This window comes from Panthera uncia, chromosome A2 (assembly GCF_023721935.1).
Source record: "Panthera uncia isolate 11264 chromosome A2, Puncia_PCG_1.0, whole genome shotgun sequence".
In the NCBI taxonomy this organism is placed as follows: Eukaryota; Metazoa; Chordata; class Mammalia; order Carnivora; family Felidae; genus Panthera; species Panthera uncia.
This window is the reverse complement of record NC_064816.1, coordinates 92,499,188-92,514,967: the sequence shown is the minus strand read 5'-3', so window position 1 is coordinate 92,514,967 and position 15,780 is coordinate 92,499,188. Positions and strand designations below refer to the sequence as shown.

The window sequence follows — 15,780 nt, the reverse complement described above, 5'->3', positions numbered from 1 at the left end:
TTTACTCTACTAATACACACAAAGAATAGCAGTTATGATGAAAAAGCAGTGTGTATACAAACTACAAACTGCAATCAGATGCTGAATTACAGATATGACTGCAGACACATTACTTGAAGAGCAATCCTAGTTATTACTATTTAAGCAGTTCAGGTGCCCTCTGTGTCTTTTAGAAATAAGATACAAGTAGGATACAAAGAAGCTTCTGTGGCATACAAAAGAACAGGTACAATTAAAACTAAATTTGAAAGATTGTAAAGGGCAAATATAGTAAAGAAGAACAATGACCAATCTGAGAAGCATCTCAAATGTACTGACCTCTGAATTAAAGGAAAAAAAAATCCATGAATTAGAACTGTGTGATACCCCGATCTTTTATTTAACTTGATAAAAGACTTGATGCAATATAAGGCAGATTCCAAAAACGAATGATAAAAACAAAGACTTCAAAGAAGGTAAAGATGCCAGTACAAGCCCATCATATTTGTAAGAGAAGGAAGTTGATGCTCAGAGAAGAAAACCAAATTACTGAGGAGGTGAAGTTAGTGAGTAGCACGATAGAGGCAGGAACCCAAGGCCACTGATAACACCACACTGCCCCCAAATACTTTACCAGCGGGAAGAAAACTGGAAGTCAATAACAATAGTATAAAGGAGGAGTTTATACTCCTCCTCTTAACAATAGTATAAGTGGAGTTTAATAGTGGTCCACCCACTATTACTGTGTTCTGTTGCAGAGGGAGTTAATCTGACATCAGATATACACCATGAAGATTCTGTTCCCAATTTAACTCAAAAATTTAAGCCCTACTGCATAGAGATGCAAATGTTTTTATTTTTATGTAATCTAATTTACAGTAGATTATTTTAAATGCTAAAAATAATTTATTGGTAACATTATAATCAAATTCAAGAACGTCTGTTTTCTGAAAAATATTTTTCCTATTCTCCCCAGAAATACAGTGAAGAGAGTTGCAACAATATCTCCTATCCCACACACATTCTCTCCTGCGACATGACTTTACCAGTGTCCCATCAAATTTCTCTCCTCTTGAATCTGGGCCAACCTCATGACAGGCTTGTATTCCAAGGAATGTGGTAAAAGGACTGCACGACTTTTTTTGTTTGTTTGTTTGTTTGTTTGTTTGTTTGTTTTGAGGGCAGGGAGGGAGGGGCAGAGAGAGAGAATCTTAAGCAGGCTCCATGCTTCGCACAGAGCCCAACACAGGGCTCAACTTCACAGCCACTAGATCATGGCCTGAGCCAGTATCAAGAGTCAAACGCTTAACCAACTGAGCCATCCAGGACTACATGGCTTCTAAACATACATCAGAAAAGGCCATGAAGCGTCTACCTGTGTCTTTTGGAAAATTAGTGTTGTTGGAAGCCAGCTGCCATATAAGAAGCCCAACCATTCTGAGATCACCATACTGGAAAAGCTACATGCAGGCACTCTGGCTAACAAACCCAACTTTGTACATCCTCCGAGCCACCTCCACCAAGGTACAAGCAAAGGTACCATGGATCCTCCAGTTAAATCACTTGGTCCAGGTAGAAAACAAAGAGAAGTACTGTATATGGATAATAAACTTGGTCCTAGAAACACACATCTTAAAGATACTTTAAAAGTAAATCTTTCTTGGGGAGCCTGGATGGCTCAGTCAGTTAGGCATCTGACTGTAGATTTCACCTCAGGTCATGATCTCATGGTTCTGAGATCAAGCCCCACATTGGGCTCCAGGCTGGGTGTGAAGCCTGCTTACTATTCTCTGTCTCCTTCTGCCCTACATGCATGCACGTATGCTCTCTCTCTCTCTCTGTCAAAAATAAAAAATAAATAAAACTTTCTTACTCAGGCAATGGGAGAGTTTTTCTCCCTAAAAGGATAGGTGACCACTCCCCTCTTTTAACACCAGTTGCTGGACCTTAAGGATCCTTGAAAATATTTTATAAGATTTGATTATTAGAGTAATTAAAAATTAAAATGCACTTGTTTTAAATAGAATGTTTTGACAATTACATATTCTACATAATTTTTTTGTCATTACTATTTAAATCCGAGAATTTGTGCTTTGGGAATTCTGCAGCATCTGGCAGAAGGATTGCTTTGGATGTATACAAACTTGGTACATGAACATAAAGGAATTTGGGGGAATAAAACCTATATTTTTGTAAGGTAAGAATTCATATTGATATAGACTGTGCTCCCTCATAGTCTCATATAATTTTGCCCTAGAAAAAGATAATTGCATACAGTCTTTTATACAACTATCACAAGCCAACATGAGCACACTTTATAAATAGAAGATGTTCCACCCAAAGAGTAAAATGCTTCTATTTTCATCTTTTTATTATGCCTACATTTTCAAACCAATAGTCTAAGTAGACTCTAAGTCTGAATAATTTGGTCCAAGAATTTCTTCATTCTCAAAAGCTCTATTTGGTAGTAGAAAACCATGAAACAAATTGTGAGCATATTTTAACATTTTTATTAACAAAATTAAAACCCACTTGATCTGTATTTCACCATGCTTCATACTGCTTTTCAATATTTATGTAGTATAATTTGATTTGGTGACTAAGACATTAAATTGGCATTTAATAGATTTAGATTCATCACTAGCTAACGCAATGACTTCTGTCAATTCAGTATTATCATACATTGGCATCATTTCTAAACCACCTGTAAAGTTTATCTTGCTTTATAAAGAAAAAGATACACTTCAGAACACATTAATGGTTGGCACTAATTTTACCAAATGATTTTTATTGTAATTTTCTAAATGGCAGCTGTTGAAGAGATAATGACTATAGCCAGTATATAAGCTAGACTTCTTTAGAAACTGGGAGTAGAGAAAAATCTTTAAAAGAAAGTTAAATGTTTACTTTTTAACGTATTCCAACAGCCTAACATACAATGCAGCAAGAAAAAAAGGACAAGATCTGCTGGCAACACTTATGGAGACCTTTTCGACTAGCCACCTCATTTTGCAGTTGATAGAACCAATATCCCAGAGAAGTTAAATGATTTGTCCAATGTCAGGGAGCTGGCAAGCAGCAAAAGTGGGATAAGAACCCAAGTCTATCTCCCAGTCCAGCTCTCTTTCTAAAAATACAGTATAGGGGCTCCTGGGTGGCTCTGTCGGTTAAGCATCCGACTTTGACCCAGGTCACAATCTCACGGTTCATGGGTTCCAGCCCCGCATCTGGCTCTGTGCTGACAGCTCAGAGCCTGCAGCCTGCTTCAGATTCTGTGTCTCCCTCTCTCTCTGCCCCTCCCCCGCTCACACTCTTGTCTGTCTCTCTCAAAAATAAATAAAATGTTAGGGGCGTCTGGGTGGCTCAGTCAGTTAAGCGTCCGACTTCGGCTCAGGTCATGATCTCACGGTTCGTGAGTTCAAGCCCCGTGTCGGGCTCTGTGCTGACAGCTCAGTTTGGAGCCTGTTTCAGATTCTGTGTCTCCCTCTCTCTCTCTCTCTCTCTGACCCTCCCCCGTTCATGCTCTGTCTCTCTCTGTCTCAAAACTAAACGTTAAAAAAAAAAAAATTAAATAAATAAATAAATAAAACATTAAAAAAAAAATTTTTTTTTAAATACAGTACAGCCTCTTCAATGGGAAACAAATTTCATAAACACTTCTAAGAGAAGTCCATTAAAACTTTGAGTGTTGTGGAAACATTTAACAATTCATTTCTACAATCTCTAATTTCATCAAGGTGAACTTTGGTGAGGAAACTCCATCATGGTCATAGTCTAGAAATGCCCGTGCCTGGCTGCCATAGATGACAGACACCTTTTGACAACAAGTGAAGTAAAAAGCAGAAGAGAGATAATTAAATAAGTGTTTTTGCATTGCACAAATCTTGCAGTCACTAGAAACACCAAAATGTCTCCCAGCTGTCTTACTGAATAAAAGTAATCTTTGAAAATGCATATGTGGCATGCTTTCATTCTGACAGGTAAGTGAGGCTTCTGGTTCCTTCATAGTTCCTTATCCTTTCCCACCTCTGATTTAAAAACTAATTATTTTAGGGGCGCCTGGGTGGCTCAGTCGGCTAAGTGTCCGACTTCAGCTCAGGTCATGATCTCGCAGTTCGTGGGTTCGAGCCCTGTGTCGGGCTCTGTGCTGACAGCTCAGAGCCTGGAGCCTGTTTCAGATTCTATGTCTCCCTCTCTCTCTGACCCACCCTGTTCATGCTCTATCTCTGTCTCAAAAATAAATAAACGTTAAAAAAAAAAATTAAAAAAAATAAAAATAAAATAAAAACTAATTATTTTGGAGCACCTGGGTGGTTCAGTTGGTTAAACATCCAAGTCTTGATCTTAGCTCAGGTCTTGATCTCAGGGTTCTGAGTTCAAGCCCCATGTCAGGCTCCAAAAAGTAAAATAAAAACTGCTCCTTTTGTACAGCAATGCATACAAGTCAGGCCGTCTGTTTCAACATGGCTTAAGTTTTAACAGGAAAAAAAAATTATAAATAAACAAAGGCAGTGTTAGTGTTTCATGCTGTCCCCTTTCCACTGTTTTCCTGAGATATGATCAATTAAAAAAATTTTTTTTTAATTTTCTAAACATTCTCTTCAATTCAATTATAAAATTCAAAGGCTCTACTTTTGTACTGGATCAATCTAAATCCCTTTCAAAACATATTTAATAGTTCACAATTAACACAGAACACTTGTACTTAAATATATTTAATAATAAATTAGTTAATAGTTTGATGTCCAATAATCTCTCTTCTGATATGACATCAATGACTGTAACCATGTATTGACCCTGAACAAGGAGAAAAAGCAGAATTTAAAATCCTCACCAACCCTGGCATCAAATAACAACCAAAAAAATCAAACCTTGGGGCACCTGGGTGGCTCAGTCGGTTGAGCATCCGACTTCAGCTCAGGTCATGATCTCGCGGTTTGTGGGTTCGAGCCCCGCATTGGGCTCTGTGCTGACAGCTCAGAGCCTGGAGCCTGCTTCGGATTCTGTGTCTCCCTCTCCCCTTGCCCCTCCCCCGCTTGTGCTCTGTCTCTCTGTCTCTCTGTCTCTCAAAAATGAATAAATGTAAAAACAAAATTTTTTAAAAAGTCAAAATTTTAAAAAGTAAAAATGTACAATAAAATTAAGATACAATTCAAATGATAAATTGTATATAAGGGATACAGTACATATAGTACAGGGCTCACCTTGTATCAGTAAAGGGCTAACAAATAGCTCTCTCGATTTAGTGCTGCTTTAATTATCCAATCACATTGCTAATTAAACATTCTTTCCTACCTTCCTCCATTCCCAAAACCATTCCTAATCACCCTTTCTAAAGTCAGTGATGACTGTTTTGGAATGTAATACATAATCTTGACTTTGTGGCTTGATCCTAAATATCATGTCCTGTTCTTTAGAAGCCTTCTTACTCCTAAAAGGCAGATGCATTTAAGTAACCCCTCAATGAGCGCTGCCTCCACCGATCTAACTTTCTTACCAGCTCACACCACATATGGAGGTATAGAATAGTGGCCAAATTGTTTTGGTGAACTCTGACATAATAATAATCTTTCACCCAAAGAGAAACTGGTTCAATATTTAGTTCAACATTTTGAGCCCCTCAAAACAATCTATTAAATTTATAATAAATAAGTAATGAGGGTATTTTATGGGATTTTGGAGGGAAAAAAGTCCTTAACCATCTTAAAAAGACTTCAAAGAACAAATTCTTCCAAATTCAAAAGTAATTGTTTTAAACCAATTAATGCTATAAGGTTTAAACATGAGACAAAGTATTCTCATTATGTACATAAGTCTATTCACATTTTATTAGAGTTCCTACCTATGGTAGTTCTTAAAATAATTGACGCTTTGTTTTCTGATGGACTCTTGCAAAACTTCAGATTTGCTACCACAAAATTCTTCTCCAACTTGCATCAACCTAGTTGGATAAAAAAATTCATATTAATTTCAGTAACATCCTTATAGAACAAAAGTAGTCTAGGTCATCTTTCTTCAAAGATAACAAACCAAAAAAATGGATGTTTGAAGAAATTCTAAACATCACAAATTCATTATGGTTTACAGACATCTGAAGGACAGAAACCCAGCAGAAATTAGATGATGAATGTTCAATTGTCTTCATTTCCATGAAGAAGTTACACCTGATAACTCACTGATTCATGATTTCTTTGATTACCATGGTTGAATGAAACAAACTAAAGAATTAAAACAAGATCTCAAACAGTACCTGCTGATTATATCCAAAACAAAGATGAAATCATCATATTTAAATATAGACAAATCCGTTCCAAGCAAGTAGGTTTTTACTTTTAGTTGAACATCCTGTAAAACAAAACAAAAAAATATTTCAGGTAAATCCAAAATATAGAAAATAAGTTCCCAGAACCATTTATTCTACAGTTATAAATTAAAATGAGACAGGAATATATTATTAAGAATATATATTTAGGACAATAACCAATATCCTTACAGTGGTATCATAGAGACAATTCCACAAACATCAGTATAAAAATAGTAATGGCCACAATCATCACTATTAATACATACACACACATGTAAGATAAGAATTATGCCCAAGTGTTGGCTATGAAGATAAAAATCACCACTTATGTGTAGCTTGGTAGGCTAGAAACCCCAAAATAACCAATTAAAAAATAATTAGAATTAATAAGATAACTATTTCAAGTGATTATGTATAATACATAAAAATTAAGTTTTCATGTATTTCTGCTGTAGCACCTTAAAATGAAGAGATTCCATTTATTTATTTATTTTTAATTTTTTTTAACATTATTTATTTTTGAGACAGAGAGAGACAGAGCATGAACGGGGGAGGGTCAGAGAGAGGGAGACACAGAATCTGAAACAAGCTCCAGGCTCTGAGCTGTCAGCACAAAGCCCGATGCGGGGCTTAAACTCACGGACCACGAGATCATGACCTGAGATGAAGTCGGCCGCTTAACTGACTGAGCTACCCAGGCGCCCCGAAGAGATTCTATTTAAAATAAATGTTAAAAGTGTAATATACTTAGGAAAAATTTTAAAAGGCAATATCAGACCTATAAGAAAGAACTAAGAACCCTAATAGGATACAAAAGAAATTTCAATAAAATGAGAGTCAAGGGACTGAATGAGTGACTAAATAGTGCAAGTCAACTTTTCCAAATTAATGCAGTGGTTCAATGAAATTCTAACCAAATCACAAAAAACTTTTCCTTTGAACAATCACTCTAAAATTCACCAGAAATAAGAAGCAGGCAATAACCTCTTTTTTTAAAATAAAGTTTTGAAAAGACAGCTTAAAAGGTATAAGTGAATGGGGTGACTGGGTGGCTCAGTCGGTTAAGTATCCGACTTCAGCTCAGGTCATGATCTCACTGCTCATAAGTTCAAGCCCTGCATCAGGTTCTGTGCTGACAGCTCAGAGCCTGGAGCCTGCTTCAGATACTGTGTCTTCCCCTCTCTCTGTCCCTCCCATGTTCATTCTCTCTCTCTCTCAATAATAAATAAATGCTTAAAAATTTTTTTTTAAAGATGTAAGTGATGTTGGAGGACTTGTACTATCTGCATTAAATACATAAAAAACTATTTTTTAAAAAAGAATACTACCAATACCCAAAGAATCAATAAAATATGACACCTCAGAAATAGTGCTAATATATATACATGAGCTTAAGAAACTGCAATAAAAACTACTGTTTGCCCATTATTTACTTTTTGTCAGCATTATGCTAAGAACTTCATATATTATCATTAATCCTAAAATCGTTTTGTTGAGCAGGCATTTATTATCCTAAGAGATAAAAAACTGAAAATAGGTCAAGTAATTCTCTAAATTCACATGCACCATGAATGACAAAGCTAAGACTTGAACCCAGGTCTCTCTGCCTCCAAAGTCTCTTTTCACTGGACCTTGCTATAAGGAGGCATCACAAATAAAGACACAAGAAAAAAGATCATCCAGAAAATAGTGAAAGGAAAACCAACTAGATTTGGAGGGAAGAACAACTCTCTCCTCTCTACATCACATATCAAAAGATATATAAAAGGACTGAATAAGTGTTTTTGTATGTTTTCAAAAAATTAAAAATTAATCCAATAAAGCAAAAATATTTTCTGAGTACCTATTAAGTGTTCTAGGCAGTACTCTACGTACTTGGGATATAGCAATTAATGTAAAGATTGTAATGTATAGATAATGTATAGATAAATATCTATAATTACCAGATGAATGTTGACCTGAGCTTTACATAGGAAAAAATAGTTTAAGAATAAATGTAGCATAAATTACAAAGGACAAAGGTCAATAGTTTGACTTCATAAAAATGTAGATCATCTGCATATTGAAAATAAGTGAACAGACATATGATATACAAAAGATTAGTCATTATCATATAAATCATTTAGAACTTATGAACAAAAAACAATTCACAAATCAGTTAAGTTATGGAGTTTTTAAATGTTCACCTTCTCTAATAATTAAAGAAGTATGAATTAAAACATTAATAAAAATATAAACAGATTCAACTGCCTAATTAAAAGATAAAGTCTCTCAAAAAAAAAACATTTCTTTTATATTTATAGAAGACACAAACATGATCCAAAAGCATTTAAAATAAAGACACAAAGGAAAATATGAACAAAATAAACACAGCAATGGTAATAATAAAACAAGCTAGAATTCATAGCAAAATGCCTCAGGACAAAAGAACTACATATTTTTTTAATTAATGAAGGGAATTACATACAAAGAAGGTAGGTAAAGTGGTTATTAGCATTGCAGCATCAATCAACCTAGCATCCAAGTATAAAAAGCAAAAGCTATTGTTAGAAATAAAACAAAAACCTGACAAAATTACAATTCTTCTGAAAGATTAAAACCCCTCCCTCAGAATGACACAGGCCAAGGAAACAAAAAATAAATAAAATATAGATTAGAATAATACAATTAATAATAAGCTTGCTTTAATATACACATAGAACTTAACTCCCACCACAAAGAAGAAATACATGGTTATTTTTCCAAATGCCCAAGCAAAACATTTTTAAGTGGGTGGCTAATAGGATGTAAAGAAAATCTCAAATTCACAAAAAGTAGAAATATTGCAACCCTAATTCTCTATAGTAAAAAGAAATAATAAGCACATGAATAATATGAATAATTTCTTACATATCAAATATTTAAAGATAAAATAAAAATCTTGGAAGATCAAGACTTTCATATAGTTAGGTTTGTAAGCTCCATAAGGTCAAGTATCATGGGTTCACCGCTGTGTTCTCAAACTGACAGTTTCTGCCAAATGGTACAATTGATACAAACTTTTTTATTACAGACTTTCTAGTTGAGTAAAAATGCATGGAAAATATTCTAAAAATTTTCGTATCAAAAATCACAGTCATTCTGATTTTGAATTTAATTTTTATGTCAGAAAGGTTAAATATCTTTTTAGAATTTAATTATCCCTATATTTATGACGAAAGTATACAAATTGTCACACACTCACTTATGCATTGGAATTCAGGATTTCAGATGTTAGAAATGTATTATGGCACATATATAGCATATATCATATAACAGCCCCAGTGGGGTGTAAGGCAGTATCCCAAAATAAAATGCATTAATATTCTTACAACATATAAATGTTCACTTTAATGAGATAAACACTACAAAAAGTTTAATGACAATACTGGTCTGGTTCTGTTGCTGAATGAATTCAAATTGGGTCAGGTTTGCCTGCTGAATATGTTATCAAAAAACATTTGTTTTTCACAGGTTTTGCTTTTTCAAATTGAATTGAGCCTTGTACTTTCAACTGACAAACACTCAAATGCGTTCCTAATGTATGCAAAATACTGTTTAGAACTAGTTGAGAACTGTGGTAGGGGGGCAAATGAGACTTGGGAGTGGTGGAGATGAAGATATTCTAAAGCTTGAAACGTACAACACAATAATCTATACTCAAAAGAATGATCACTTTCATTAAACTAGCTAAATGCTTAAATTTACTAAACCTCATATTTAACAGATTCTACTATATCAGGAATGATATCAGATTGCCAGACTGAATGGAAACTAGCTATATGAAATGCCAGGTCAGTATTTCAAAGTACACTGAATTACCAGAAATTCTGCCACGGATTCTACAATTTCAAGTACAATCAGTGTTATTAGGAGACTATATCAGGAAATTAAATCAGAAATAACTCCTATCTGACCCTACACTTATACTCAGTGGGTATGAGATTTCCCTTTCCAGTATATATAAAATTCAGAAAAACATCAGCCCAAACCCATAATTAATAATAAATTAAAAAGCAGTTAAAGGGAGCAGCTGGGTGGCTCAGTCAATTAAGTATCTTACCACGGCCTAGGTCATGATACCGTAGTTTTTGAGTTCAAGCCCCACGTCGAGCTCTGTGCTGACAGCTCAGAGCCTGGAGCCTGCTTCTGATTCTGTGCCTCCCTCTCTCTCTGTCCCTGCCCCACTCCTGCTCTTTTTCTCTCAAAAATAAAAACAAACATTTAAAAAAAAAAGCAGTTTAGGGATGCCTGGGGGGGCTCAGTTGATTAAGCATGCAACTCTTGATTTCAGTTCAGGTCATGATCTCAGGGTACATGGGATCAAGCCACACATTGGGCTCCACGCACTGATATCATGGAGCCTGCTTAGGATTCTTTCTCTCCCTCTCTCTCTCTGCCCCTCACCACACTCTCTCTCTCAAAATAAATAAACTTTTTTTTTAAGTAGTTTAATATAGAATAAAGGCCCATATATGAAAAACCCACAGCTAACATCATACTCAATGGTAAAAAACTGAGAGCTTTTCCTCCAAGATTAGGAATAAGAAAAAGATGCCCACTCTTGCTACTTTTATTCAACACTGGATGTCCTAGCCAAAGCAATTAGACAAGAAGAAGAAAGGAGGCATCCATATTTGTAAGGAAGAACTTAAACTGTCACTGGCAGATTATAGGGTATTATACATAGAAAACCTTAAAGACTTGACCAAAAAACTACTAGAAGTAAAAAATAAGTTCAACAAAATTTCAAAATACAAAATTAATACCTAGAAATCGGTAGCATTTCTATAAACTAATAACAAAGTAGCAGAAAGAGAAATTAAGAAAATAATTCCACTTACTGCTGCGCCAAAAAGAATAAAATACCTAGGAATAAACAACCAAAAAAGGTGAAAGGCCTTTACTCTGAAAACTATGAAACGATGAAAGAAATTGAAGACAACACAAACAAATGGAAGGATATTCCATGCTCATAGACTCAAAGAATATTGTTAAAATGTCCATACCAGCCAAAGCAACCTACAGATTTAATGCAATCCCTATCAAAATACCAACAGCACTTTTCATAGAGCTAGAACAAACAATCCAAAATTTGTATGGAACCACAAAAAAAGACCCCAAATAGCCAAAGCAATCTTGAGAAAGAACAACAAAGCTGGAGGTATCACAATGCCAGACTTCAAGATATATTACAAAACTGAAACAATCAAAACAGTATATTACTGGCACAAAAATAGATACATAGACCAATGGAGTATAATAGCCCAGAAATAAGCCCACACTTGTATGGTCAATTAATCTATGATAAAGAAGGCAAGAATACACCATGGGAGAAAAGACAGTTTCTTCAATAAATGATGCTGGGAAAACTGGAAAGCTACATGCAAAAGAATGAAACTGGACCACTTTCTTCCCTAAGCACAAAAACAATTTCAAAATGGATTAAAGACCTAAATGTGACACCTGAAACCATAAAACTCCTAAAAGAAAACATAAGCAGTAATCTCTTGGACATGAGCCTTAGCAACATCTTTACAGATTTTTTACCTCAGGCAAGGGAAACAAAAGCAAAAATAAAGTATTGGAACTACACAAAAATAAAATGCTTTTTCATGGCTAAAGAAACCATCAACAAAAAGGAAAGACAACCTACTGAATGGGAGACGATATATGCAAATGATATATCTGAGAATATATAAAGAAATTATACAACTCAACTGCAAAAAAAATCCTCAAATAATCCAATTAAAAATGGGCAAAGGACCTGAGTAGACATTTTTCCAAAGAAGGCATACAGATGGCCAACAGACACATGAAAAGATCTCAATGTCACTAATCATCAGAGAAATGCAAATCAGAACCATGAGATATCACCCTATACCTGTCAAAATGGCTAAAATCAAAAAAGAGATGAAATAACAAGTGTTGCTGAGGATGTGAAAAAAAAGGAACTCTTGATTTAGCACTACTGATAGGAATGTAAATTGGTGTAACCACTGTGGAAAATAGTACTGAAGTTCCTCAAAAAATTAAGAATAGAATTACTATATGATTCAAAAGAGCAGCCCAAAAAGAACAAAAAAGAGTTATCTTCAAAGAAATTACACTTTTGTCTAGGAAGTAATAAATTTAAAGAAAGTAACAAATTTAATTATCTGATAACAACTATGCCACTAAACTGTAAAAGAAAAGTTTAAGAAGATAACATTCAGTCAATAAACATGTAAGATGCCCTCAAGGCACAAAATCACTGACTTAGAAAAAACTTTTTCATTCTATACTAGATGTTAACCCAACTATCACCTATTTAGTTTTCCTTTATCTAAAATTAACAGAAAGGAAAGAAAACATAAATAAATGAAATAAAAATAAATAGAGTATCTCAATAAGAAAGCAATTTCTTAAGGTAAGCGTGCATTTGCTAGGACACTAAAAGCAAAAATGTAACCAAGGAATATATATATATTCCCAATAGAGATTTTCAAATTAGAAGATTTACAGACAAATAAAACTGTGAACTAAATTACAGAAGTTAAATGACAGATATAGTCCAAAGAAAAACTAACATATAACTAAATCTATAAGGAATACAAATAAGTACAGAAAAGTTCAAACACCGAATTTCTAAAACTTTGACATGAAAGTTTCAGTTGCTTTTGTAAAGAAAATAATTAAAAAAACCCAAACCTGCCATATTCGTGTAAGTCCATGTTCCAATTTCTTTTTTATGTAGCCACGATCAAAATTAGTTTCTTCAGTACCCATATTACTCCCTTCTGAAAATAAAAGAGGATACACATTTTCAGATTTGATTCCCATTTTTGTTTTCCGAAAAAAAACATTTTAACTCTCATGTATTGTAAGCCTATGTAAAATATACAAATATTTATACAATCAAAACAATGTCAAAAATAGGTATTAGGATTAAACCCATTTTATAAGATACACAAATTCAGACTGTGAAATGTTAAGTATTCTACACTTAAGACCACTCAGTACCTATGTGACTGCAGCTGGAATTCTAACTTAGGTAGTGTGATTGCAGAGACAAGGTTCTCGATGACTGCCAGGGCATTACAGGAACCAATAACCTAAGTATCAGTTAATAAGCATGTTACCAAAAGTACAGATTGCAGAACTGCACATGCAGTAAGGTAATGATGCATATGTTTTATATTTTTCATAATCCAGGGTAGTCCTATCCATTCCAAATAATCTAACAATGTCCAGTTCAACAGGTAAGAGCAATGATGTGCTTCAAAACAAATTTCCCCCCTAAAAGAAACCGGAAAATGCAATTATGTACATTTATATTAAAAAGATTATGCCTTTTTATGACTAAACTATGTGGAACAACTAAGGATGTTATTTCATCTTAGGCTAGCAGGGTGTCCACTGGTAACCAGCAAAAGGCCCTTGCATAGGCCACATCCCAGGTTCATGCCTTGTGTACCTTTGACCACTCCTACAGCTGAAGCTATTTATTATCTGTTCAGTGTGGCTACCAAGAAACCAGCAGCTCAGGGCAGTGCACCCAGACTATACCTTTAGAGTTTTATTTTATGATAGTAAAGTGTTAAGATACCAAGAGTATCATTACAGCAGGTGACCTCGAGACTGTTTCAGCTTTATGAAGTTCTGTGAAGAAAAATTTTCAAATTTCGGACTCCTACAATTGTATTTCTTAATGTGAATATGAAAGGATTAATTTCAAGTGAAAAAATGACTTTTTGGAGTTCTAGATATTGTCAGCTGTTAGGCTCATCAGAGTCCTGAATATTCATAAAATACACAAAATCAGGTCAAGGAATTGTAGCAGAGAGGATTAAGTATGAAAGGCTCAATTGGTGTTTTAAGTTTGACTCTATAACCCAATAAAAATACATACATATATACAATAATACATGCAAACTATGAGCCTGAAGCAAAAAAGCAAACCTCACTATGATGAATATATATTGTCCCCTAAACTCTTATTTTATATCTATAGTTGTATTAATTTTGTTCCAAACTTTGTCTTTGGTTTCTCCTTAATGTATTAGAAAAGGGAAAACAGGTGCTGAAATGTCTTAACAGTTTCTGCAACTAGAAAAAAAAGAAAGGTTGCCAAAACAGGATAAACTTGTGAAGATCTGGAATCCCATTAAGCCGACCAATTCCCTAAGTAACCTGAGGTTTAAAAAGAAAAAGGCAGGGACGCCTGGGTGGCTCAGTCGGTTAAGCGTCTGACTTCGGCTCAGGTCACGATCTTGCGGTCCGCGAGTTCGAGCCCCGCATCGGGCTCTGTGCTGACAGCTCAGAGCCTGGAGCCTGCTTCAGATTCTGTGTCTCCCTGTCTCTCTCTGACCCTCCCCTGTTCATGCTGTCTCTCTCTGTCTCAAAAATAAATAAATGTTAAAAAAAAAGAAAAAGGCATACGTATATTTCATTAATAATAGTCTTATTATTATCTCTTGACCCATTTCATTTGATATTAACAACAACCAGTGTAAGCACTTCATATTTTCTCTAAACTTTACACCAAATCTACAAGTAGATGTGTTACTACCCTATATGGGACTTTTTATTTGTTCTGTTTTTTTTTAATCTATCATTCTAAGAGGAAAGCTGAGGCATGGAGAAGATAAACTTCTTCACATTCTTATCTTTGGAAAATGGCAGTCAAAATCGGACGCCATGTATCTCTGACTGCAAAGCCCATGCTCACAGAGGTAGTACAGGGATGAGAGTATAGGAGTTAGGTAAAAACAGTCTGGCCTAGAAACCTAGCTCAGTGTCCACTCCTTTCTTCTGCTTTCTCATCTTTCCCTACCTTTGCCATCCTCCCAGCAATATTTCTAAAAGGATTCCTTCTGTAGAATTTTCCTCTGTTATTTTTTTCAAGTATATTTATTTATTTTGAGAGAGAAAGAGAGAGAGAATGAGCAGGACAGGGGCAGAGAGAGAGAGAGAGAGAGAGAGAGAGAGAGAGAATACCAAGAAGGCTCCATGCTTAGCACAGAGCCCGACATGGGGCTCAGTCTCATGACCATGAGATCATGACTTAAGCCACTATCAAGAGTTGGATGCTCAACTGAGCCACCGGGGCACCCCCATTATTTTTTGCTATCTATATATTCTATATATATTTATAAGCTTCTTATGAGTCAAGACAAATATTAAACTTATGTCTTCTATACTACCAGAATCCTACAGTAAGATTTGAGTGAGCTTCCACCCACCCAACCACAGAAACCAAGCATCTCAGAAATTAGAAGCTACTTGGGGCGCCTGGGTGGCTCAGTCGGTTAAGCGTCCGACTTCGGCTCAGGTCACGATCTCGCAGTCCGCGGGTTCGAGCCCCGCGTCGGGCTCTGGGCTGATGGCTCAGAGCCTGGAGCCTGCTTCCGATTCTGTGTTTCCCTCTCTCTCTGCCCCTCCCCCGTTCATGCTGTGTCTCTCTCTGTCTGAAAAATAAATAAACGTTAAAAAAAAAA

At 35.2% G+C, this 15,780-nt stretch overlaps 1 protein-coding gene across 1 annotated transcript in view; it reads right to left on the bottom strand.

The window, feature by feature from the left end:
- Positions 1-15,780, bottom strand: part of VPS50 (VPS50 subunit of EARP/GARPII complex) — a 143,063-nt gene that overhangs the window by 52,797 nt on the left and 74,486 nt on the right. The window contains exons 15-17 of the mRNA XM_049642870.1: positions 12,992-13,080; positions 6,230-6,324; positions 5,822-5,920 (exon numbers count right to left, since the gene is read on the bottom strand). Coding sequence (XP_049498827.1) covers positions 5,822-5,920; positions 6,230-6,324; positions 12,992-13,080 — 283 coding nt within the window. The remainder of the gene's footprint in view (positions 1-5,821; positions 5,921-6,229; positions 6,325-12,991; positions 13,081-15,780) is intronic.